The sequence below is a fragment of the Pelodiscus sinensis genome, chromosome 5 (genome assembly GCF_052426305.1).
Source record: "Pelodiscus sinensis isolate ZL-2025 chromosome 5, ASM5242630v1, whole genome shotgun sequence".
NCBI classification, from domain to species: Eukaryota; Metazoa; Chordata; order Testudines; family Trionychidae; genus Pelodiscus; species Pelodiscus sinensis.
The window spans coordinates 105,826,539-105,851,794 of NC_143056.1; the positions used below are offsets into that span (position 1 = coordinate 105,826,539).

The 25,256-nt window shown below is 49.5% G+C and overlaps 2 protein-coding genes across 14 annotated transcripts in view; both read left to right on the forward strand.

Annotated features, from left to right (window-relative positions):
- The window catches only part of IRAG1 (inositol 1,4,5-triphosphate receptor associated 1), a 200,154-nt gene that overhangs the window by 40,712 nt on the left and 134,186 nt on the right, over positions 1–25,256 (forward strand). For 10 of the 13 annotated variants that reach the window (XM_089778618.1, XM_089778615.1, XM_089778621.1 and 7 more), the window contains exons 2-3: positions 186–307; positions 6,391–6,541. The gene's annotated coding sequence lies outside the window, so the exon portion shown is untranslated. The remainder of the gene's footprint in view (positions 1–185; positions 308–6,390; positions 6,542–25,256) is intronic. The other 3 variants (XM_075927919.2, XM_089778617.1, XM_075927918.2) reach the window with 1 other exon arrangement.
- LOC149524360 (uncharacterized) lies at positions 9,470–24,896 on the forward strand. Its single transcript, XM_089778626.1, has 2 exons — positions 9,470–13,316; positions 15,768–24,896. The coding sequence occupies exon 2, from the start codon at positions 23,536–23,538 to the stop codon at positions 24,727–24,729; it is 1,194 nt and encodes a 397-aa protein (XP_089634752.1). The 5' UTR covers positions 9,470–13,316; positions 15,768–23,535; the 3' UTR covers positions 24,730–24,896.

Genomic DNA, 25,256 nt, shown 5'->3' on the forward strand with positions numbered 1-25,256 from the left:
ACAGCCAGACATAATATTCAAGCAGCATAGCCCTCATTTACTTTATTCTGTCTGCCCATAAAATACAAGAACTGGGCAGGAAGAAACCAATATGAATGTATCCAAACTATGATTTTTAATTCCTCCAAATACAGAGAGAGAACCTCCTAGTTTTTGAAACCCCTTTTTTCTCTCTCTTGTAACAGGAAGGTTCCTACTTACTGTGTTCATGTCAAAAGCCCATTGTGATTTTATTACCTCTGCTTGACCTACCATACTGGGCATTATACTGACTATGACAATTCCAGACTTCAGACTCCACTAATAGGTAATGGAAATATCCATTTTATGTTTTTGTTACTTTTCAGCCTTATCTTTGCTCATTTATTACTAGGCTATGGAGATGTTTCATTTGGGGTTTGATCGACAGTTCTTATACACACAACTCCCCGTGGCATCAGCTAGAGTTTTAACATCTTAATTTTTTTCTTTAGAATATAAGCTATTGGTTAGCAGTTATAAAGTAGCTTCTGTCTCATAAAAAGGTGGAGTTGATGTTTGCTTATTTTAAGTAAATTAATTATAAGATGGAAAAATCTGTTGCTAAGACTACAACTTAGATTGTTATGGAGCACTAGTTAAATTATTTGGAAACAGTTTCTGCTTTCAGATGCACTTACATGAATGGCTTTTGTTGCAGCCACTGGGAGTATGTTATATTCATTAGAGGAAAGAATTTGACCCTTGAAGTGTGCACTAGATAGGTGTTTTGAGAAGTTAGGTATTTTAATTGGGGCAGGTGAGGAAGACTTTGACTCAAGTAACTAGGGGTCCAGAACCAAATTCTGCCCCACCTAGGTATAGCTCCTGCTAATTTGTCCTTTAATATTAATTAATTCTGCACTTCTTCTCCATTAAAAACAACTGTTGATTTGTGATCAAATACCTGTTGAGATTGGGTTACATAAAGAATTCAGGATTGGGTTGAAAATTTTTCAGGCAACAGCCAGATGCCATTTTACTAGTACCACCAAACAAAATCATTGTATTATTAGCAATTAATCTTGTCTCCTTTAAATAAATAGCTGCTAAATGTTCTGAGTCCTTGCAAAACCATTTCTACTTGAAACAAGTAGCCTATCCAGAATCTTAAATCAGTGGGAACAAAAGTTATTTTTAAAATAGTTTAAATAATATCTTGTAACTAATATTTTTGCATATTCTGAAATTCTTTAATGGTTCAGTGATAGAGATGCAGCCATGTTAGTCTGTTCTAGCTGAAACAAAAGACAGAACTATGTACCACTTTAAAGACTAAGAAGATGGTTTATTAGGTGATGAGCTTTCGTGGGCCAAACCCACTTCCTCAGATCAATATGTGGAAGAAAATCGGCACAACCATATATACCAAAGTGATACAATCAAAAAATGAACGCATGTGAAATTGACAAATCAAATTTTAGAACTGTTATTTTAGACTGTCCTGGAATAGTAAGTCACAGAACACTAGAGAAAACAGACACATTGTCTGAATATATAAGTACCGAACTATTTCCTAGTTCCTGAAACACACAGTTCTAGTGTTTCCTGTTACATTTGTGTTCTGAAATATATAGTTGATGGCTGAATTTTTCAAAGCATTGCACAAATATTTATAAAAACAATTTAACAATTTACGACAATGCCTTCTCATAACACCTTCGTTATCACTTTGAAAATGCAAACTTTTGCCTAAGGAATATTAAAACCCTTTAAAACAATTTTTGCTCTTAGTTACATTTATGTAGTCTTAATGAAGTAATTGAGACTAAACTGTTGCTGGTGTGAGCATGTGCAACTCCTTTGACTACAAATGGCTTTGCAGCAAAAGGTGCCTGTGGTGAATTTTGTTTGGTAAGGTTGTGTGGGTATAAATGAAGGATGAGTTTGGCCCTCTGAAACCATCCCAGTGAGATTGTTTGGGAGACCTTCACTCAAATTTGAGATGCCTCCCTGCTGCAAAAATGCAGGAGAAAATGTAATCCTTAATACTTAAACCAGTTACATTATGCAAAAGTGTGTACTGTCTTTGAATATTCATGAGATGCGATAGCACACTTTTCCATTAAAATTGTCAGTTGTAATATAAAATGAGCTTCTTAATTGCTACTTCTTCTTTGGCTCTTCTCAATACAAAAGCGTTGCCATGCACACCTCGACTACAAAGTACTCTTATTCTTAGAGCTGGCAATAGCAGAATTCAGTGTTACTCAGATTTAGCAAATGCAAAACTGACTTGATATAGCAAGAATTTTAGTGCCCCAGTCTTTTGTTCACCAACCAAGTTTCTGGCTTCTCTGATCAAGAATTGAAGCTATTTTTCTTTGAATTAATTGACTACAAGGAATTTGGAGGAAACATTAGAGTCAGAGCTAGCTTTTAAGTAAAAATATTTCCTATAATAAAAAGAAAAAATTAGTATATTCAGTAAGTTACTTTATCCTTTTATATAATAAAATGTACTTTTCTGTTTAAGAGAAAAACAGAAAACACATTAGAATAAAAAAACCCTTTAAAATGAATTTGCATGTTACCATTAAATGCCATAGCAACTAAAATAAACATTTGTTCTATTTAGGATTTTTTTTAAAGTTGTTGAATGTGTTTCTGAGATTTTTTCCAACACATCTAAAGAGTTCCTTCATTCCTGAGAATCCAGCTACTTTGTAGTGTGACACAACTATAACTGGATGGCATAAAAGGAGGTGTTTATATCTATTATGATTGGGTTGTTATGACCACATATTAAGGTTGCCCTACACTTCCTATTATAAGACCTAATTTTTGGTTGCTTATAACTGGATCAGACTGTAATTGTTTGGCTGAAATTCCAGTTCATTCAAGTTAATCCTTGGAGGAAAATGTCAAAAGGAAAGAGAAGATTGGGAGGAAGGATGTCTAATGGATGGAGGAAAGGGACAGGAAAAATGGGATCTGGTTTTTATCTTCTCCTCGGCACTAATTAACAGAGTGGCCCTAACAAAAGTCAAATATACCTAATTTTTTTTCTGAGGTTTCTAGTGATTTCAGGTAACTCACTTTTTGGTTGTTTGATGTAATTCATTTAGGACAAGACTTTCAAAGGCACTTACAGTTCCCAGTGATTTTTTTCTGGGGTTAGGGAGCAACTACATCTCTCAAAATCAATTGTTGGGTGTTTTACACTTCCAAAACCAGAGACCACTTTTTAAAATTTAGGCTATTATTTCTTTGTGCCTTAGTTTGCCATCTGAAAAACTGAGATAATATGGGTGATTTTGATGTTTAACATTTGCAAAGTGCTTTGAGATCTTTGGATGAAAGGAAAAATAAAAATTAAACTGTTAATGGGACAGATCTCAAAGTCCTAACTCATTTATTCAATCACACTCAGGTTTTCAGGATTTACCGTTATTTACTTAATGTATGGTAGGTGTACAGTTTATGATGATAACTTAAGTAAACACCTTTTTTTTAAAAAAGATGACTTGAAACAGGAAAAAATAGGGGTTTTCCATACTGCTTCTTCTTTACCTTGGAAATGTTGGGAATATAAAGTGTGGTTTTGCTAGAGACATTTGTGAGATGAGCGTTAGAAGCTTCAGATGAGCATTAGAAGCTAAATGAATGGGTTAGGGAAGGCTGACATTTTGACAAAGACAGCTCTTCTGCCAATTGCTTATTCAACAAAACCCACATGTTTTAAATAATTCTAAGTCAAAATAATTTTCCTTCTCAGTTTATCAGATTTCCTTTGCATGATAATATCTCTTATGTCATAATATTATTTCTTACATTGACCATAATGAGGCTTGCTCCAATTTAACTAAATTGGTAGGGAAAATAATTTAAGTATGGTACAGTCCCCTTGGACATTGAAACAGCTAAACCAGAGCAAGGGATCAGTGTGGTAAATGTCAAGAGTTTTCCATTGGAAAAAAGGGGATGACAAGAACTAAATTTCTGAAATTAAATGCAATGAAAATTGTAAGCACCTTAACTTATTTCAAGTCTTTTCCTGCCTTTTTTATAAATCATAGAAAAGCAAAATAAAATAAAAATAAACAAGGACATATACACATTGTTACTGCCTTTCTGTATCACCTAGCACAGTGGTCTCCAACCTTTTTACTCCCAAGATCACTTTTTAAATGACAGAACAAGCCAAGATCTACTGCCCTGCCCCTTCCTTGAAGCCCTGCCCTCTCTGTTCACCTCCTCTCCATCACTTGCTATCTCCAACCCTTACACTGCTGCTTTCCCCCCCCCCCCAATTCTTCTGTAGGAAGAAGTTTTTCCAACACTTGGCCTGTCTAGACTTGACCAAATGTCAGAAAAACCCCTTCTTTTGGAAGCCCCCTTATTCCTCATGGAAAGAGGAATATAGGGGTGACCGAAAGATCATGTTTGCTCTTCCACTAAAAGAAGTGGAAGAACAAATGCATCCCTGGATGCAGAAGAGTTTTTCTGGAAGAGTATCTCCAGAATCCTGAAAAACTCTTGCAGTCTAGCTGTACCCTCACTGGGTTGAGACAGGATGTGTAGGCTCTGGGGTGGGAATGAGGGATTTGTGTACAGCAAGGGGTGAGAGGTGCAAGCTCTGGGAGGAAATCTATTGTCCTTTTCATATTTGTTCATTTTTTTAATTGTATCCTTTGGTATATATGGTTGTGACTACTTTCTTCCACTATTTGATCTGAGGAAGTGGGTCTGGCCCACGAAAGCTCATCACCTAATAAACCATCTTGTTAGTCTTTAAAGTGCTACATTGTCCTGCATTTTGCTTCAGCTACCCCAGACTAACACGGCTACATTTCTATCACTATTCTGGATGCAGGAGGAAGTGGATAAGAGAATGCTGGCTTGGGGAGTAAGTTCCTAGGAAGTTCCCCAGTGTTGGGGTCAGATGTAGGGTTAGGGTACTAAGTAAGCCACAGACTTCTGAATGTGAGGGTTCAGGAATTTGGGTTGGGGTATGTGAGGGACTCAGGGCAGGGGGTTCCGGTGTATGATAGGCTGAGATGTAGGGTCTGGGGTAAAGGGGAGTGCAGGAGTTCTCCCAGGATTGGCTGAGATGTAGGGTCTGGGGTAAAGGGGAGTGCAGGAGTTCTCCCAGGATTCTCCCCCCCACGCCCCTGAGGGAAGCCAGCGTGTTTCTCCCGCAGTGCAGCCAAACCTCTGCAGGCGCCTGCCCCAGGGCCAACCCCCCTCCCCCCCCGCGGCAGGGCCAAACTCCTGCAGGTGCCTGCCCCGGGGCCAAACCCCTGTGGGAGCTTGTCCCTGGGCCAAACACCCTCTCCTGTGGCAGGGCCAAACCCCTGTGGGAGCCTGCCCAGTGGCCAAGCCCCCCCCTCCCGCAGCGCGGTCAACCCCTGCAGGCGCCTGCCCCGGAGCCAAACCCCCTTCCCGTGGTGCACACCGGCCCGGCCCGGCCCGGCCCGGCCCGGCCCGGCCCGGCCCAGACAAGCCAAGCCAAGCCAAGCCAAGCCAAGCCAAGCCAAGCCAAGCCAAGCCAAGTCTTCCCCTCCCCTCCCCTCCCGCAGCGCAGTGCAGCCAAACTCCCGTTTGTCTTCGGTCCATCCCCTCTGGGGTAGCTGGTGTTGGCCGCTGTCGGCAGACAGGCTACTGGGCTAGATGGATCTTTGGTCTGACCCAGTACGGCCATTCTAAGCTCAGGGCTCGGGGTCTTACTGGACCACCTTGATTTTCATGCAAACTTGCTCCTGGGTGGCCAGGCTGGCAGCTATCCTGCCCTAGATGGCCACTTTCCTGTGCCTAGTGCGGAGGTCATGGATGAGGTCCACGATCTCCACACTAGACCAGGTGGGCGCCCGCCTCTTGCGGACCTGGGCAGGCTCCTGGGAGCCGCCAGCCTGGTCCTGGGAAGAGGCGGAGGGCTGGGTGTCAGCGGGTGGCTGGCTCATGCTGTGCCAGGTGCAGGGTCTGCTGGCTGGGTGCTGGCAGGCTTGCACCTGGCACGGGCACCATAGCCAGCCCGTGCCCGGGGCCGGGAGGGGGGCAGAAGAGTTTCCCTGGTGGTGCCCAGAGTGGGCTAGCCTCCCACTAGTTCGAATTAAGTGGCTACACAGCCCTTAATTCGAACTACTTAATTCGAACTAGGCGTTAGTCCTCGTAGAATGAGGTTTACCTAGTTCGAATTAAGCGCTCTGCTAGTTCGAATTAAGTTTGAACTAGCGGTTTGTATGTGTAGTGCCTATCAAAGTTAATTCGAACTAACGGCTGTTAGTTCGAATTATCTTTGTAGTCTAGACATATCCTGTGTTATTCATTATAGTTTTAATCTTGATTTAAAAAGAACATTTACAGAATGACATGAAATATAGTCTTAATTCCAAAGCTTTTTATGATCATATATTGTGTTTTGAATCACAGACACTTTGAACTGAGAATATACTTGGACTCTAGAAAGAAGACGGCAAATATTTTGTAAACCACTTTTCCTTCAGAGACAAGGATCAGAAGAGAATCTTTTAAATAAGAAAAAACATGACTGTAAAACAGAATATGAGGAAACTCAGAAAAGGTAAAGTGAATGTATTTTTGTTGCCATTTATGATGAACCTCTTAATAATTCATTATTTGTAAAGTCAAAAGTTGAAACTATTTCTAAAACTCTTTAACATAAAAGTCAAAAAAAGATAAAGCTTTCACTGGAGCATTGTTCAAGGTAACCAATAATTCTGACTAAAGCAATTAGGGTACGTTTACACTACAGTGCTATTTCATATATCCCAAAATAGTTATTCCATATCTTTAGAGCAAGCCTGATATTATGAAATATAATGGGCTCGCTATTCTGATATCCCTGTAAATATCATTCTACGAGCAGTGAGAGACATTTCAGAACAGTGCTCTATTTCAAAATTTGGTGTTGCATAGGCCTGGGTATGATGGGAGTGTGCAGAGTCTCATCCCAGCCTGTCCCCATCCTGCAAGGAGTGTGTGGTGCTTAGAAGAGCTGTGCCCCTCGCAGGGTGGGAAGAGACTTTGTGCACTTCCCTCTGTCCTCAGGTCCTGACTGGGGGGAATGGCAGGGCTTCCTTGGGCCAGATCAACTTGCTTGGTGGGCTGGGTCCGGCCCGCAGAGGACTGTTGGCCCACCCCTGCTCTAAATGATCGTTGATTTCAGAACTTGATTAGCCTTAGGAAATAGGGCTATTTATCATGTCAGACCAATATCTTTTTTTTATTTCAGCCTCTACTCATGTCTGTTTGACAATCTGTGCCTGATGAACTCATCGGTAGTACACATCAATGAGCTGAGGAAATGAAACTTAAATATAGGATAAACTCTTTCACCACCTAAGTCAGAGATAGTGATCTCTTTCACAGCACAATGACATTGTGGGTCTTGGGGGAGCAGAGCCAGTGGGAAATGTCAATGAACTTGCGTGTCTCAAACATCCCACTATCATTTTGTACTGTTAATTTTCGAAAGTTGTGCCAGTTCTGTGAATAACTTAAGTTACTCAATCCCAAGTATGGGGAGGGTACGTGTGTGTATCTGTGTGCATGCACGACAAGAAAGGATGGAAGGATGATTATGCAGTTGAGCATGAGTGAAGTGACAGATCAGAGATTCAAAAGATTGATAGACAGAAAAAGGAGAAAGAGACCTCAGAGGATTAGAGAAAGGAAGATCATAATTAAGTCTGGTAATGGAAGGGGCAAGAATGTAATTTGATTTCCATACCCAGTCACTGGTCTCCAAACAAGTAGAGAGCAGCAGCTATCCCCTTGGCTGAGGTGGGAGAGAATATGCATTGCAGGGGCTCAAAAAGAGATTCCCTTCAGCCATTTTCTGTTGAATAAACTAATCACGTGGATTTCATTATGGAGGCTGTAAAACTGGGGATAGCCTCTTCTCTAAGATGGAGACTAAAAGAAATCTAGAACCCAATTTTTTATTTGGCAGTAAAGATCAAAGTTTTGCTTCAGTGTCCTTTACCTACCAAACATTCTTTTTCAGTACCAGGAATGTATCTGATAGCCTTGCTTATGTACATCCACAAAAATATTTAACGTTGTCCACACTGAAAAATCCAAACTGACAGAGCAAGGAGATTCCAGGCATTCTCCAGCCTGGGATGTTTTTACTATCTTGAATAGAAGAGTGCCCACATTGAGTCAGATTAAGGATGTTAAGGACTAGTCAACTATCCGATAAGCAAATGCTTATCAGATAGTTGAGTCCACTAATTGATTTCCCCCCCCTTGCTGCCTCTAGAATATAATATTATAATATAGAGACAGCAAAGGTGTGGTGGCAGAGAAGAGAGGGTACTTCAAAGCAGCAGCACCGCACAGCTGATCCTGGGCTCTGTGCCGTGCTGCTCCTTTGAAATGCCATGGCAGTGTTACAAAGGGGCAGCGTCGCACAGAGCCCTGTATCAGCTGTGCGGTGCTGCCCCTTTGAAACACTACTGCAGTGTTTCAAAGTGGCAGTACCGTGTGGGGCCCAAGATCAGCTGGGGACTCCATAGCTGACCCTAGGCTTCATGCAGCATTTCCGCAGAACCCGGGGTCAGCTGAAGAGTCCCCAGGTTCTGAGGAAATTCCATGCTGGAGCATGTGCTTTGGAGCAGCAGTTCCCAACCGCCCATCTGTGGACCAGTAGTGGGCTGCTAAGTGCTGTTTGCTGGACTGCGGCACGCTGTCAGGCCATGCCCTGCTGCCTTGGCCCTGCCCATTGGAGAAGTGCGAGGTGAGTAGAGTAGCAAGCAGGTTCTCCAGGGGTCTGTGCTGGGCCTCTGGGTGTGTGCAGGAATAAGCAGTGTGGGGTGCAGGGAATTACAGAGGGCGGGAGGGGTGTGTCTTATGCCTCACAGTCCTGGGGAAGACACTGCCCAACCATAGCACAGGCTGCTTCGGGAGATCCAGAGCAGCAGCACTATCCAGCCATAGAGCACATGCATGGAACAGGAAGTCTGCCAGTCTTTGCTTCTTAAGGGCCCTTCTAGGCCCATAAGTGGAGTCATCTCTATGGCCCATGGCTGCAGCTCATGAGGGGAGCTGAGAGTCAAGGGGGAGTGGTTGTGGTGATGGCACCTCTGCCTGCAGGGAAGAGGGGGGGTTGGCAAAAGCACCAGCCCCAACAGCGATCCTGGTGAGCTCAGGAAACCATGGCAACAAGCTGCTCTTCCACTTCCCCTTCCCCTTCCAGTGGGGCTCAGAGCACCCAGCCGCCCAGGCTGGCAAGTGACAGTGCAGGGCCACGTGCTAGGCGCCAGAGTTCTTTCTAAGCTACATGCTTGTGTGTGCAGAGGAAATTTCTATCCTGCCCACCTCCTAAGCAAAGCTGCGTGGCAGTGTGGCGGGAGGCACCCTCGGGCTGCTGCAGCCAGAGGAACCGCGTGGCTGGCTGGCTGGCAGGCGGTCGGCTGCTCTGGCTGGCTGGGGCTGGAGGAGCTATGTGGCTCGTGGGCGGGTGGGGGGGAGTGGCTACTAAGCCTGGCTGGCACTGGAGGAACTGCATGGCTGGGCGGTGAGTGGCTGCTCTAGGCCAGAGGAACTGCGTGGCTGGTGGGAGGGTAGGGGGCAGCTACTGTGGTTGGTCGGGGACTGGAGGAATCACATGGCAGGCGGGCGAGTGGATGCTTTGGGCTGGAGGCTGCTTTGGACTGGAGGATCCTCATGACAGATGGGGGGCAAAATAACACGACAGCTTAAAATTAATAGCCATAATGAATATGCAAATATGCAAATTCATTATTTACCATCATGAATATGCAAATGTGTCATCTGGTCCACCAAATATTTATTAGTGAGTTCGCTGGCCCCTGGTATAAAAAAAGTTGGGAACCACTGCTTTGGAGGTTAGGGTCAAACTTCAAATTGATCTGGACAAACTGGAGAAATGGTCTGTGGTAAACAGGGTGAAGTTTATGTAGTCCCCTTACTAAGGTGCCTCTTCTTATTTTCTGGGAAGACCCTGTGTGCTGCAACCTAGCCTCACAGACTACAATTCCCATGAGCCTTTGGGAAAAACAGGAAGGAAGTGACTCTTGTGTGAGAGATCGGAGTCTCTCCATGTTCATGAAAAGAGAGGCCAAGCAGTCTGGGACTCTGCCCTTGGAATTTGGAACAGAAGGGGAGCCGGGCTGCTGTGGAGGAGTTTGATCCAGTCCAGGATCTGTTAGAGTGCAGCTATAGACTGGGACTGGGTGCCTTTGGAACTGGGATCTAGCAGGCTGCTTCTGGTAGGCACATCATGAGACTGTAAGTAATTGGGCCTTTTTGGGCAAGTGCTGTCTGGGACAGAGCTGCTGCCTATCTTGGACCCTCATACACACTTTTTACAGAGAATCTCCATTATAGCTGTAGCTCTGCAAGCGCGCCCATGCAAGCAAGAGTCTGGGACTCTGAGTCCAGGGGTGTACTTTTACTTCTGTGTACTTTGTTAATTGATGTTATTCACTGTTAATTTGTTAAATCCTGTTTCTTTAAGTTAAGTAAAGGTTGTTCATTCTAATGCAATCTATTAGATGTATATTATTTATTATTTGTAATTGTTCTTCTGGAGTTAGATCCAGTTTATTGTTGGAATATGTTTATTTCTGGTGGTTCTCAAGGCACACCAGTAAGAGTATGTCTACACTACAAAGTTAGTTCGAACTAACAGACGTTAGTTCGAACTAACTTTCATAGGCGCTACACTAGTGCTCTGTTAGTTTGAATTTAATTCGAACTAACGGAGCGCTTAGTTCGAACTAGGTAATCCTCATTCCATGAGGATTAAGCCTAGTTCGAACTAGCTAGTTAGAATTAAGGGGTGTGTAGCTCCTTAATTCGACTAGTGGGAGGCTAGCCCTCCCCAGGTTTCCCTGGTGGCCACTCTGGCCAACACCAGGGAAACTCGTCTGCCCCCCTCCCGGCCCCGGAGCCCTTAAAGGGGCACGGGCTGGCTACGGTGCCCGTGCCAGGTGCAAGCCTGCCAGTACCCAGCCAGCAGACCCTGCACCTGGCACGGATCGAGCTACCCACCTAATGCCTCCCCAGCCCTCCCCCTCTTCCCGGGACCAGGCTGGCAGCTCCCAGGAGCTTGCCCGGGACCGCAAGAGGTGGGTACCCACCTGGGCTAGTGTGGACATCGTGGATCTCGTCCATGATCTCCGCACTAGGCACAGGAAAGTGGCCGGCTTGGGCAGGATAGCTGCCAGCCTGGCCACCCAGGAGCAGGTGTGCAAGAGAATCAAAGGGGTCCACTGAGACCCCCGACCCTGAGCCCTGAGCTTACAATGGCCGTCCTGGGTCAGACCAAAGGTCCATCTAGCCAGTAGCCTGTCTGCCGACAGTGGCCAACCCTAGGGACCATGGAGGGGATGGACTGAAGACAGTGACCAAGCCATTTGTCTCATGCCATCCCTCTCCAGCCTTCCACAAACCTTGGGCAGGGACACCACTCCTACCCCCTGGCTAATAGCACTCCATGGATCCAACCTCCATGACTTGATCTCACTTCCCTTTAAACTCTGTTCCAGGTCTAGCCATCACAGCCTCCTGCAGCAAGGAGTTCCACAGGTTGACTTTGCTTTGTGAAGAAGAACTTTCTGTTACTAGTTTGAAGCCTGCTACCCATTCCTTTCCTTTGGTGTTCTCTAGTCCTTCATTACGGGAACTAATGAAGAACTTTTCTGTATGCACCCTCTCCACCCAACTCCTGCTTTTAGAGACCTCTATCTTGTCCCCCCTCCGTCTCCTCTTTTCTAAGCTGAAAAGTCCCAGTCTCTTTAGCCTCTCTTCATATGGGACCTGTTCCCAACTCCTGATCATTTTAGTTGCCCTCCCCTCTCCCAGCCTCTCTCTTCCCCTCTCCCACCTCCTTTTCCCAGTCTCCCCCAGTTTTGTTCAATAAAGACAGATTCCATTTTGGAAGACACGTTATCTTTATTTTGTACATCAAGAAGAGGGGCTAGGGAAGGGTAAGTGGAAGGAGGTGAGGGAGGAATGGGGCACGAACCCCCAATGGGGAGGCCTGGGCTGGTTCTGCGGGCTTCTGGGGGTGGAAGCTCTCCTGCAGCCCCCCAATTGCCTCCTCTCCTCAGATGGCAGTCTGTGGCAAGTGCAGCTGGTCTGATGTCCGAGTGCTGTGATGTGCCCAGTGTGGGTACTCCGGGCACTCCAAGCCAGGACTGCTTTGCAAGTCCTGAGAACTGTCTGTCCGGGGTGGGGGTCGGGACCCTTTAAGCACAGCCCTCGGCTAGCCTGAGACAGCATCTCCATGCTCTAAGTCCTCCTTTGATGCCCTGCCAGCACTGCTTCCGGCCATCCTTAACCCCGCTTCAGGGTCCACTTAATGTGGACGCGCTAGTTCGAATTAGCAAAACTCTAATTTGAACTAGTTTTTAGTTCTAGATGCGTTAGTTCGAATTAGCTTAGTTTGAATTAACTAATTCGAACTAAGTTAGTTCGAATTAGCGCTGTAGTGTAGACATACCCTAAGTGTGTTACAGGGCCAGTCAGGTGGAGGCACCGCCATTATATGTTCTTTATGAGTAAGGGACAGCAGCAAGGGGGTAGATAGGGTTTCCCCAACTAAACAACATCACCGCTGGGGTTAAAACCATCAGACGCCCAGGCACACCTATGTGTGTGACCTGCTCCCAAGTAACCCGGGGAGGAAAAAGGGGGTTACATTTAATAAGGACAAATGCAAAGTACTCCACTTAGGAAGGAACAATCAGTTTCACATATACAGAATTGGAAGTGATTGGGATCTAGGGATCATAGTGGACGACAAGTTAAACAGTATGACACAGTTGCAAAAAAAAATACAAAACCAAACGTGAGTCTGGGATGCATTAACAGGAGTGTTGTGAGCAAGACATGAGAAGTCATTCTTCTGCTCTACTCTGCTGATTGGAGTATTGAGTCCAGATCTGGGTACCACATTTCAAGAATGACGTGGAGAAATTGGAGAGGGTCCAGAGAAGGGCAACACAATGATTAAAGATCTAGAAAACATGACCTCTGGGGGAAGGTTGAAATAATTGGGCTTGTTTAGTTTAGAATAGAGAAGACTGAGAGGGGACATGATAGTTTTTAAATATCTACAAAGGTGTTACAAGGAGGAGGGAGGAAAATTGTTCTCCTTGGCCTCTGAGGATAGGGCAAGAAGAAAGGGGCTTAAATTGCAGCAGTGGAGGTTTAGGTTGGACATTAGGAAAAACTTCCTGTCAGGGTGGTTAAACACTGGAATAAATTCCCTGGGGGAGTGAGGAAGGGGGTCATAGAACCTCCATCCCAGGAGATATTTAAGAGTAGGTTAGACAGACACCTGTCAGGGATGATCTAGACCAGTGGTCGGCAACCCGCGGCTCGCGAGCCACATGCGGCTCTTTACACGCTTTAATGCGGCTCTTCTGTGTGCCGGGCGCCCGCTCCCCTCCCTCCTCTCGGGCGGCCGCCCCAAAAGTCTAGTTACTAGACCAAACCGCAATTCAAACCGCATTTGGAGTGGGGCGGGGCCGCAGGGGGCGGGTGGGCGTGGGCCGGGATCCAATGGGGCTCCGGGGGCGGGGCCTCACCTGGGAAGGGGGCCGGGTGGTGTTTCTCGGCACCTCCTGCTGCTCAGCGCCGCTTCGTGTGAGTGCCGGGCCGGGGGGCAATGAGACGGGGGGGGCGGGAATAGGAGGGCATAGAGATAGTGGGGGGGGGGGGAAAGGAAGGGGGCTAGAGGCGGGGACGGGGGGGGCGCCGCCCGGGCAGAGTGGCGGGTGGAGGAACCGTGGGACGGAGGGGAAGATGGGGCGGGGGGAGAAGGAGGGGGCAGGGGCGGGGAAAGGAGGGCAGTGGGGCGGGGGGGGGAATGGAGGGGGCAGGGGCGGAGGGGGAGAAAGGAGGAGGCAGGGGCAGTGGGGCGGGTGGAGAATGGAGGGGGCAGGGGTAGTGGGGCGGGTGGGGAATGGAGGGGGCAGGGGCAGTGGGGCGGGTGGGGAATGGAGGGGGCAGGGGCAGTGGGGCGGGTGGGGAATGGAGGGGGCAGGGGCGGAGGGGGAGAATGGAGGGGGCAGGGGCAGTGGGGCGGGTGGGGAGAAAGGAGGGGGCAAGGGCAGTGGGGGGATGGCGCCCGGGGCAGCACGGCGCCCGGCCAGACGCACAGCGGGGCGGGGGAGTGGACGAGACAGGGGCACTGGGAAGGGGCAGAGGACGGGGCGGGTCAGTGAGGCGGGCGGGGACGGAGAGGGCAGACGGGGAAGTGGCAGGAAGGGCGGGGTGCGGGAAAGGACAGTGCGGACGCGTGGAGGAGGGGCAGATCAGACACTTCTTTTCGTTGCGGGAAGTCGGGGTGTCTGCATTGTATGGTCGGGGGGTGGTGGCGTTGGGGTCTCTACACGGAGCTGCCTGTCTCTGGTGCTGGGACCCCAGTCTCTTGGGGCGGGCTGCCTTTGCTCGCGGGTCTCACTCCTTGCTTCACAGCTCGTTTGTTTTGTTGCGGAGCCTTTTCTCAGCTGAGACCCCCACCCTGGCTGGCCTGTGCTGCTGTTGCGCTTTGAACGTTATGCTAAGCATTTTGGAGCATTTAGTTTGAACCTGTGTAAAACACTCCTGGGCAGATAAACGGCCCGGGAGAGTAGAGGGGTGGATTTTAGCGATGCTTCATTCTGAATTTTTGCTTGGTCTGAAATGAGAGAAGAAGTTTCTTTCTGTGTGAATTAAACAGTCTGTAAAATACTAGTTCTTTCTTATCGTAATCACTCGGAGGGGCCTGTGCAAAGATACTCAGTGCAGAAGGTCCCTTATCATGATAGCCAGAGACCCGACAACACACAGATACCTCTAAGAAGTGTTAACAAGAACAGCCGGGATTCTGGAAACTGGAAGCTCTCTAAAAATCCAGTGCAGTCTTCACCCTTGAGGTTACTCACTTCTTGCAATTGAACAATGAAAATAGGGCGATTGGGTTGCAGGATTTGGTTTTTTTTATTGTAGCCTTTCTGTAATTGTTCCAGTGAGTTAATGCACTTCCTCATGTTTGGATTGCAGATACTGCTGGGGAAGCTTTGTTTATTTAAAACTGACCTGCTGGGAGGGGGTTGTTCCTTTTGTGCTGCTTTGTGATGTGTAACTGTAGCCTGAACATTTTAAGGTTTTATTTGCTTTCTGTGACCTTATAGTTAGGAATTTCAAGCTTGAGATGTGAATTTGGACAGAGGGAGACTGATCTGAAATACTGAGCTGGCAGCATAGAGATGGTAGTTGAACTTCTTTGCAATTTAGTTTACTTGGCTATAAGGTATAGATGAAGAGCCCTATACAACTTCCACAGAAAGATGGAGTGGGGATGAGGATTTTCAGAAAGACCTATTGATGGAGGATTAGAGATGTAGGGGAATCAGAAGAGAACAGTTCACTGCTGAGGAAAAGGGTTTTAACTCATGCTCACTAAGGCACAGCAATTTAGCTTTAAACTTGGGTTAGCAGTGCTAGCTCATCTGAGGCTGCCCTATAGACTTTAACAGTATACTAATAAGAGTTAAATGCTGTGTTGCTGTATCTTCACTGTTTTGTCCTAAATTAGCTACCCTTGAGTTAAGCATACTTTTTTTATGTAGACATACCCAAGAGTGGTGAAAAGGCATACTTGCATGCAGAATATTCTCAATAAAAACTTATTGAAACTAAAAACAGTGTACCATCCTATGTATTTTCGGGTTTAAAAATGTGGCTCTCAAAATAAATTTCAATCGTGGTTTTGGCGAGATTTGGCTCAGTTGAAAAAAAAGGTTGCCCACCACTGATCTAGACAGTGCTTGGTACTGCCGTGAGGACCTCTTGAGGTCCCTTCCAGTTCTATGATTCTATCTCTTGAGTGGGAGAAATAGATTCCCCAATTATCACCTCTAATATCATTAGCTCACAGATATTTACCTCCCTCCCTTCCCCCTTCTGTTCTGAAATGTGATTTGTCTTTTTCATATGTGTTCATTTTTTTTAATTGTATCCTTTGGTATATATGGTTGTGACTACTTTCTTCCACTATTTGATCTGAGGAAGTGGGTCTGGCCCACGAAAACTCATCACCTATTAAACCATTTGTTAGTCTTTAAAGTGCTACACAGTCCTGTTTTTTATCTCTTGAATGGTAACAGCTAATTTAAACCCTATCCATGTGTATGTGTGGTTAAGATTATTTATTCCAATGTACATTACTTTGCATTTATAAATATTGAATTTCATCTGCCATTTTGTTGCCCAGTCACCCAAGTTAGTGAGATCCCTTCATAACTTTCACAGTCAGCTTTGGACTTAACTAATTTTAATAATTTAGTATCATCTGAATTTTGCCATCACACTGTTCATCTCTTTTTCTCTATTAATTTTTGCGATTTACCTATTTCCATTGTAAAAATGATCTTTTATTCTTACCCTTATTCTATTCCTATCTTTTGAAATGGTTACTGATCCATGATCTCTCTTATCCCATGCCTATTTACTTGGCTTAAGGATCTTTGGTTAGGGACCTTTTCAAACGCTTTCTGAAAGTCCAAGAACATAATACACAGTGGATTACCTTTGTCCACATATTTATTGAGATCCTCAAAGCTTTCTAAGATTGGCGAGTTACAGTTTTCCTTTATAAAAGCCATGTTGACTCTTCACCAACATTAAGGTCTGGCTTGACAAAGCCCTGGCTGGGATGATTTAGTTGTGGTTGGTGCTACTTCTAGCAGGGGGCTAGCCTAGAACAGTGTTTCTTAAATAAAGTACCCCTTTAAAAAATTGTAAGTACCCCCAGTACCTACAGAGTTCAGACACAGTTTTTTTTCTACCATTGCAACACATTTGTTTAAATAACTTAATTATAGCTTGGTGGGCAATTACATTTTTGGGTGTAAAAGGTACAGAAATAATAACGTGCTGTCAAACTTAAAACAAAAATTCAGTTTTTTCCAAATTTCAGTTGTGCTGATGTACCCCCCCAGACTTCTCTCGAGTAACCCTGAGGGTTCTCGTACCACTGGTTGAGAAACACTGGCCTAGATGACCTCCTGATGCCTCTTTAATCCCTAATCTTCTTTGATTCTATATTGTTTGTGTGCTTTTTTGTTCATAGTTTTAGTTTCAACAAGTTTGCTTGGTATTGAAGTTACACTTACCAACCTATAATTGCCAGGAGCCTTCTTAAAAAAACCTCACATTATATTCTGTACCAAATGACTGAAACATAGATAGCCATAGTTAGCTGTTTTGCAGTTTCATATTTGAGTTCTTTCAGAATACTATCAGGTCCTGGTGACTTATTCCTGTTTAATTTAACAGTTTGTTCCCACTTCCTCTATCGATACCTCACTCTAACAGTTCTTTTGATTTGTCAGTTAGAATGACTGTCTTGAGTATTTGGATTCCCCTCATGTGCACCGACAGCATCTGTGGTACCCTTGGCAAGTTGTGGGGGCAGGGCGGCTCTGTGGTCCTGGAAGGTATAGGGCCTTGGCTACCCTGGCCCATCCCCTTCTGCCCAACTCCTAGTGCTCCCAGAGTGTATGAGGCAATGCTCTGGCAGTGATTTAAAGGGTCCAGGGCTCCCAGCCACCACCACTGCCATTGCCTTTGAATCACTGGGCTCCAGGTAACTTCTGCCTTTGTTTTTGCTTGTTGATGGTCTGCTTCCCCTGTGTCCTCTGCAATGACAATCAAAGCAAAGAATTCCCTTGCTTCTCTGCAATAGCCTTTTCCCTCGAGTGTTCCTATAACACCGTGAGTGTCCAGTACCCCGCACTGATTGCTTGGCAGGCTTCCTGCTTCTAGTGTTTTTAATGAAAATTTTTGGTTAGTTTTTCTGTCTTTTGCTAATTTCTCTTTACATTCTTTCTTGCTTTGTGTGGCGGGCCCCTCCCACCTGCTGTCTTGAGTCCAAGGCCCGAGTCCACAATGCAGCCTTATAGCTGGCCCTTTAAGCAAGGCCAAGGCCCTCTGGCCTGAGTCCACAATGTAGTTCAGGGTTGTAGCGGGGACGCACCCCAGGTAGGGGGACCCGGGCCCACCCTACTCCACCGGGTCCCAGCCCAGGGCCCTGCGAGCAACCGGGTAATAGGTCACTCCCTTGGCGGGGCAATCTGGCCGAAACGCGCCGAGGTTCTCTGGGCGGGAGAGGCGGCTCCTGCTCCTGCCCTGGGCTGCTTCCTACCTGGTCCCCTGTGGTTCCTTCCCCTGTACTTGCCCAGCTTGCTGTGAGCTCCGTGCTGGCGTCCCCTCAGCAGGCAGTCCTTGGGCTACTCCAACTCGCCTCCACGTCCCTTCCGGCCTCTCCTGGAGTCCCCAGCAACAGCTGAGTGGGAGCTCCCTGCACCGGTCCTTCTCCTCCGGCTGTCTCCCCTGACTGAGTCCTTCCACGGGCTTTTACAGCCCGGGCATGCTCGGTAGGGCTGTGGGGGAGGGGCCTCTGCAGCCAGGTAACCCTGGCTGGGCCCTGCAGGTTCAGTGCGGGGCTGCCTTGCCCCGTCACACACCCTCCCGCTTAGGAGGGTCGGCGACGGGGTCTCGGCCGACCCATCTTCACTTGTCCTTGAAAAAAAGTCTGCGTTAGTATGGGCTTTTCCAGGCCGATGCACTACCTGAAACGCAAATGGTTGTAATGATAAGTACCAACGCATGACCCGCGCAGTTGAGTCTTTCATGGCATGGAGCCATCTCTGGGGGGCATGGTCAGTTACGAAAGTGAATGGGCTCCCCAATAGGTAATACCTTAGGGACTCTATGGCCCATTTTGCCGCAAGGGCCTCCTGCTCTATGTCGAATACCTAGTCTCTCGCGGGAACAGCTTGCGGCTAAGGTATAGGATAGGGTGCTCCTCCCCCTCTATCACCTGGGATAATACCGCTCCTAGTCCTACTCGGGAGGCATCTGTCTGCAAAAGGAACGGCTTGTTGAAGTCTGGCTGAACGAGCACCGGCCCCTGAGCTAGCTGCTTCTTCAAGGTCTGGAAGGCAGCTTCGCACTCTATACGGTGCTCTCGGGGGTTCTTCGTGAGGTCTGTAAGGGGTGCTGCGATGGTCGCAAAGTTGGGTATAAAGCGGCGGTAGTATCCTGCCAGCCCCAGGAACTGTCGTACTTGCCTTTTCGTGGTAGGCGTAGGGCTCTCCTGTAGAGCCTGGACTTTGTCTATCAAGGGTCAGAGCTGCCCCTTCCCCACCGTAAAGCCGAGATAGCTCACCTCCGGATATCCCCAGTGGCACTTGGCCGAGTTGGCAGTGAGGCCAGCCTCCCCTAACGCCTGCAGCACTTGGGACAGATGTTGGAGATGTTCTGTCCAGCTCCGGCTGTATACTATAATATCATCAATATACGCCGCTGCGTAGTCATTATGTGGCTTCAGTACTTTATTCATGAGCCTCTGGAAAGTGGCTGCCGCCCCGTGGAGGCCAAAAGGCAAATTGGAAGAGTCTAAACAGGGTTGGGAAGGCCGTTTTCTCTTGAGATGCTGGTGTCAGGGGGATTTGCCAGTTGCCCTTAGTTAAATCAAGGGTGGATAGGACTCTGGCATGCCCTAATCGCTCCAACAGCTCGTCCACCCGTGGCATTGGGTAGGCATCGAAGCGGGAGATGGAATTTACCTTCCTGAAGTCCACACAAAACTGGACCAACCCATCTGCTTTTGGCACCAGTACTATGGGGCTCCTCCAGTCACTTCGGGACTCTTCTACCATGCCCAGAGCTAGCATCTGGTCCAATTCCCTTCACACCATGTCCCACAACTTCCTGGGCAGCAGGCGATGATGGTCACGCACCCTCTGCCCCGGGAGGTGGGGGGGGTGGCTATATGGTGGCTCGCCAGGTTCGTCTGGCCAGGTTTTGACGACAGGACCTGGGGAAAGCCGCTCAGCAGCCGGCGGAGCTGTTCCTGCTGTCTGGTCTCAAGGTCAGGACTGATGTCCAGGTGTGCGGATGTGGGACCCTCCTCTGCGGATGGTCCCAACTCCGGTTCCATAGGGTATGGGGTGATCATCAGGGCCTCTCACTCCTTCCACCCCTTGAGCAGGTTTACATGATATATCTGCACTTCTTTCCTCCGCCCTGGCAGCCGCACTGCATAGTCCACTGGACCCACCCATCTCACCACCTCAAATGGGCCTTGCCATTTTGCTAACAGCTTGGATTCTGAGGAACAGAGCAACAGTAGTACCCGGTCTCCTGGCTGGAAGGCCCAGGCCCTGGATCCCCAGGTGTAACGAGTGGTCTGGGTCTCCTGGGCTCGGCGTAGATTCTCTTGGGCCAAATGCCCTAGCTCCCGGAGCCGATCCCGCAAGCGCAGGATGTAGTGTACGGAGCCTCGGGCGGGGGTCTCTTGTTCTTCCCAGGTCTCTCGGATGAGGTCTAGGACCCTTCTGGGTTGTCATCCATACAGGAGCTCGAAGGGCGAGAACCCTGTAGAGGCCTGAGGCACCTCTCACACTGCAAACATCAGCGCTGGGAGCATCTTATCCCAATGACAGGCGTCATCCTCCACAAACTTGCGCAGCATTGACTTCAAGGTGCGGTTGAAGCGCTCCACCAACCCGTCCGTCTGTGGGTGGTAGACAGAGGTCTGGAGTGCACGGATGTTCAGCAGCCGACACAGCTCTGCCATGAGTCGCGACGTCAAGTTTGTCCCCTGGTCTGTGAGGATCTCCCAGGGTAGACCCACCTGGGAGAATATTTCCAGCAACTTGCCAGCAATGACGCAGGCGGTAGTTGTCCGCAGTGGGATGGCCTCCGGATACCGCGTAGCATAGTCCACCACGACTAGGATATACTTATGCCCCGTCTGGCTCCTTTCCAATGGCCCCACCAAGTCTAGGCCGATGCGCTCGAAGGGTGTCCCCACTATAGGTAGCGGCACCAGCGGGGCCCGGGGAATGTTGGCAGGGTTAGCCTTCTGGCACTCGGGGCATGAGGCACAGTACTCTCACACTTCATGGTGGATTCCCGGCCAGAAGAACCATCACGCCACTCGCTGCAGGGTCTTCTCTCGGCCCAAATGGCCCGCCCAAGGGTTTGCGTGTGCCAACTGTAACAGGCCCCGGCGGAAACGGCGTGGGACTAACAGCTGGTGCATCTCATCCTGGGTCTGAGGGTCCTGTACTAGGCGGTAGAGAAGGTCCTGCTGTACCTCAAAGCGGGGCCCTTGGGGTTGACCTGAAGCCAGCTCCTCCCCTTCCGGGCATGTAACCGCTTGCTCCCAGGCCCAGCTGAGCATGGGGTCGTTCCGTTGCTCTTCCAGTAAGTCCCCATCTAGCTCTAGGTCGGGGGGGTGGAGAACCTGTAGGGGCGCCGCCCGTTCTTGCCGCTGGGGCTCCGGGCGTAGCGTGCTGTGAGGCCCCTTCCCCCACCGCTACCTTGAGGGGCGGGCTTAGCGGGGCCCAGCAAGCTTGCCGTGCCCGGACAATATTTGCCCTTAGACCACTCCCCTCTTGTAGTAGATAATTAAACCTAGGCCAGTCCCGCCCCAAGATCACCGGGTAGGGCGACTTCGGGGCCACCACCACTAGCCTGTGTGCCCCACGCTGCCCATCTTCCAACCTCACCCAGGCTGTGTCGTAGGACCATACATCTCTATGAACACACATCATTTGTACGGGGGGGGTCCCAGCTGGTCCATTCGTACGGCCACCCCCATCTGGACAATGGTTTGGCTACAGCCAGAGTCCACCAGGGCAGTGGTGGGGGTTCCATTCACCCGCACGGGTACTATAATTTTGGCCTTGTCCCACCTCTGGGCCCTCTGGCCGGCCATCAACACCTGCCCATAGTTACAGTTCTGGGGGCGCTTCCTCTTTCTAAACTGCCTCATCTCTTATTCTCCCATTTTTTTTCTCCTCTTTAAGTGGGTTTCCCTACCTTCCCCTCGTTGCAGGGGAAGAAACTACCCACATTCTCCACCACGTGTGGCGGGCCCCTCCCGCCTGCCCTCTTGAGTCCAAGGCCCGAGTCCACAATGCAGCCTTATAACTGGCCCTTTAAGCAAGTCCAAGGCCCTCCGGCCTAAGTCCACAACACCATCGCAATGCAGTTTATAGCTGGCCCTTTAAGCAAGGCCAAGGCCCTACGGCCTGAGTCCACAATGTAGTTCAGGGTTGTAGCAGGGACGCACCCCAGGTAGGGGGACCCGGGCCCACCCTACTCCACCGGGTCCCAGCCCAGGGCCCTGCGAGCGACCGGGTAATGGGTTGCTCCTTTGGCGGGGCAATCCGGCCGAAAAGGAACCGAGGGTCTCCGGGCGGGAGAGGCAGCTCCTGCTCCTGCCCTGGGCTGCTTCCTACCTGGTCCCCGTGGTTCCTTCCCCTGTACTTGCCCAGCTTGCTGCAAGCTCTGTGCTGGCGTCCCCTCAGCAGGCAGTCCCTGGGTTACTCCAACTCACCTCCATGTCCCTTCTGGCCTCTCCTGGAGTCCCCAGCAACAGCTGAGTGAGAGCTCCCTGCACAGGTCCTTCTCCTCCAGCTGTCTCCCCTGACTGAGTCCTTCCCCAGGCTTTTATAGCACAGCTACAGCCCGGGCATGCTCGGTAGGGCTGTGGGGGAGGGGCCTCTGCAGCCAGGTAACCCTGGCTGGGCCCTGCAAGTTCAGTGCGGGGCTGCCTCGCCCCGTCACACTCTGCCTTATTATTCTTTAGTTATCAAGGTTTATGTTCCTTTCTATTTTCCCAAATAGGATCTGACTTCCAATTTTTAAAGGGTGTCTCTTTACCTCTAACTGCCTCTTGTATCCTGTTGTTTAGCCCTGATGCCGTTTTTTGTTCTTACTTTTTTTTTAAATTTGGGTGGTATATATTCAGTTAGAGCCTCTATTATGGTCTTTTAAAAAAGTCTCTGTGTGGTTTGCAGGCAGTTCACCCATATGACTGTTCCTTGCAATTTGTTTAACTAGCTTCCTCATTTTTGTGTAGTTCCCCTTTTTGAAGTTAAATACTATTTTGATGGGTTTCTTTGGCATTTTCCCCTACAAGGTTGTTTAATTTAATTGTTATGGTTGCCTCTTGGACCAGAATCTGTGCTCTGTTTGTTTAGGATAGAATTAATAAATTGCCTCTCAATTGTGTGTTCCAGGAAAGCAGTCATTTATGGTGTCTAGAAATTTTCTCTCTGCATCATTTTCTGAGACACATATGCCACTCAGAAGATAGTTGAAATCCCCCATTATTAGTATGTATGGGTATGTCTACACTACAAAGTTAGTTCGAACTAACGGACGTTAGTTCGAACTAACTTTCCTAGGCGCTACACTAGCGCTCCGTTAGTTCGAACTTAATTCGAACTAACGGAGCGCTTAGTTCGAACTAGGTAAACCTCATTTTACGAGGATTAAGCCTAGTTCAAACTAGTTGGTTCGAATTAAGGGCTGTGTAGACCCTTAATTCGAACTAGTGGGAGGCTAGCCCTCCCCAGGTTTCCCTGGTGGCCACTCTGGCCAACACCAGGGAAACTCTATTGCCCCCCTCCCGGCCCCGGAGCCCTTAAAGGGCCACGGGCTGGCTACACAGTTTGTGCCAGTTGCAAGGCTGCCAGCAGCCGTGCCAGCACAGCCTGCACCTGCCACAGGATGAGCCAGCCATCCGAGGGCTTCCAGCCCTCCACTGCTCCCCAGGACCAGCCTGGCCGCTCCCAGGAGCCTGCCCGGGGGCGCAAAGGGCGGGCGCCCGCCTGGTCAAGTGCGGAGATCGTGGACCTCATCGAGGTTTGGGGGGAAGCCTCCAATGTCCATGATCTCCGCACTAGCCACCGGAACGCGGCCGTCTACGGCCGCATGGCTGCCAGCCTGGCCGCCAGGGGCCACCAGCGCAGCCGGGAGCAGGTCCGCTGCAAAATTAAGGACTTGCGGCAGTCCTACTCCCGGGCCTGCCAGCCAGGGGCCGACCCGGAGGCCTGCCCCCACTTCCACGCCCTGGACCACCTCCTGGGGGCTCATGCCGTCCCTGCCCCCCGGGACGTGATTGACCCCGGGGCAGAGGGACCGCTCCTGGAGACGGAGGAGGAGGAAGAGGGCTCTGAGAGCCAGGAGCCTGCCACCAGCCTGCCCAGGACCCAGGACCCCCGAGGCACCCCACAGAGCCGCTCACCTGTGTCGTCTGAGGCCGGGGAGGCGTCCACCTGTGAGTACCCTCATGTTCCCCTTATGTGTACGGGGAGCTGGGGCGAGAGGGAGCCCCGGGACCGTGCGCCTGGGCCTTGCCCACCAAGGAGCAGCAGCTGGGGATCCTGCAGGGGCCCTGGCCTTGCAGAGGGGAGCTGGGTTTCACACACCTGGGCCCCTGGGGAAATTGACCGCTGGTCTTGTTGCACCACAGCCGCAGCACCTGGGACTGCAGGGCACACCACCCCGCCTGCAGCAGCCACCCGCGCCCGGGCAAGCAGGACAGCCAGGAACCAGGAGGAGTACCAGAGGCGGCACCTCCGGTTCCTGGATCAACAGCTCCGTCTCCAGGACCACTGTGTCCAGGAGGACCTGAGGCTGCGCCAGAGGAGTCTGGAGGCCCTGGAGGAGCAGGGCCGTGCCCTGCGAGGCCACCTCCAGAGCCTGCTCGACCGCTTCCCATTTCCTCCTCCTGCTGCACCCCCTGCTCCCCCTGCTCCCCCCACTCCTCCTGCTCCCCCTCCTGCTCCCGCTCCTGCTTCCGCTCCTGCTTCCTCCACACCCCCTGTCCCTCCTGGCCCCCCCTCCACAACCATTTCCCACCGACGCGCCCGGACCCACAGTGTGGCGAGACGGGAGAGGCAGCCGGACTCCCACCCCTGAGCTTTCCTTTCCCTTCCTCCCTTCCCTCCCCTTCCAGCTCCCTCGTCCCAGGTTTCCCCCTCCCCTCTCCAACCCTCATTCCTCCCTTCCCGCACCCAGTTATGTTAAATAAACAGACGTTTTTGTTTCAAAAACAGGTGTCTTTATTTTACAGTAGATAGAGAGGGGAAAGGGGAAGGGGGGTAGGGTGGAAGAAGGCCCCAGTGGGGCATGCAGGGAGAGGTCAGTCCTCCTCCTCCTCCACCAGGAAGCTCTCCCGCAGGGCTTCCCGGATCCGGATGGCCCCCCGCTGGGCTTCCCGGATGGCGGTGGTGCGGGACTGACTGTAGTGTCCAGCCATGTGGTCAGCCTCAGCCATCCAGGCTGGCAGGAAAACCTCCCCCTTTCGCTCACACAAATTGTGGAGCACACAACATGTCGCCACCACGAGAGGGATGTTGTGCTCGGCCAGGTCCAGACGGGTGAGGAGGCATCGAAAGCGGGCTTTCAGTCGCCCGAAGGCCCCCTCCACCACGATGCGGGCCTTG

Excerpts from the sequence above, each read along its gene's own strand:
- LOC149524360 (XM_089778626.1), top strand. The coding sequence starts at position 23,536 with ATGAGCCAGCCATCCGAGGGCTTCCAGCCCTCCACTGCTCCCCAGGAC.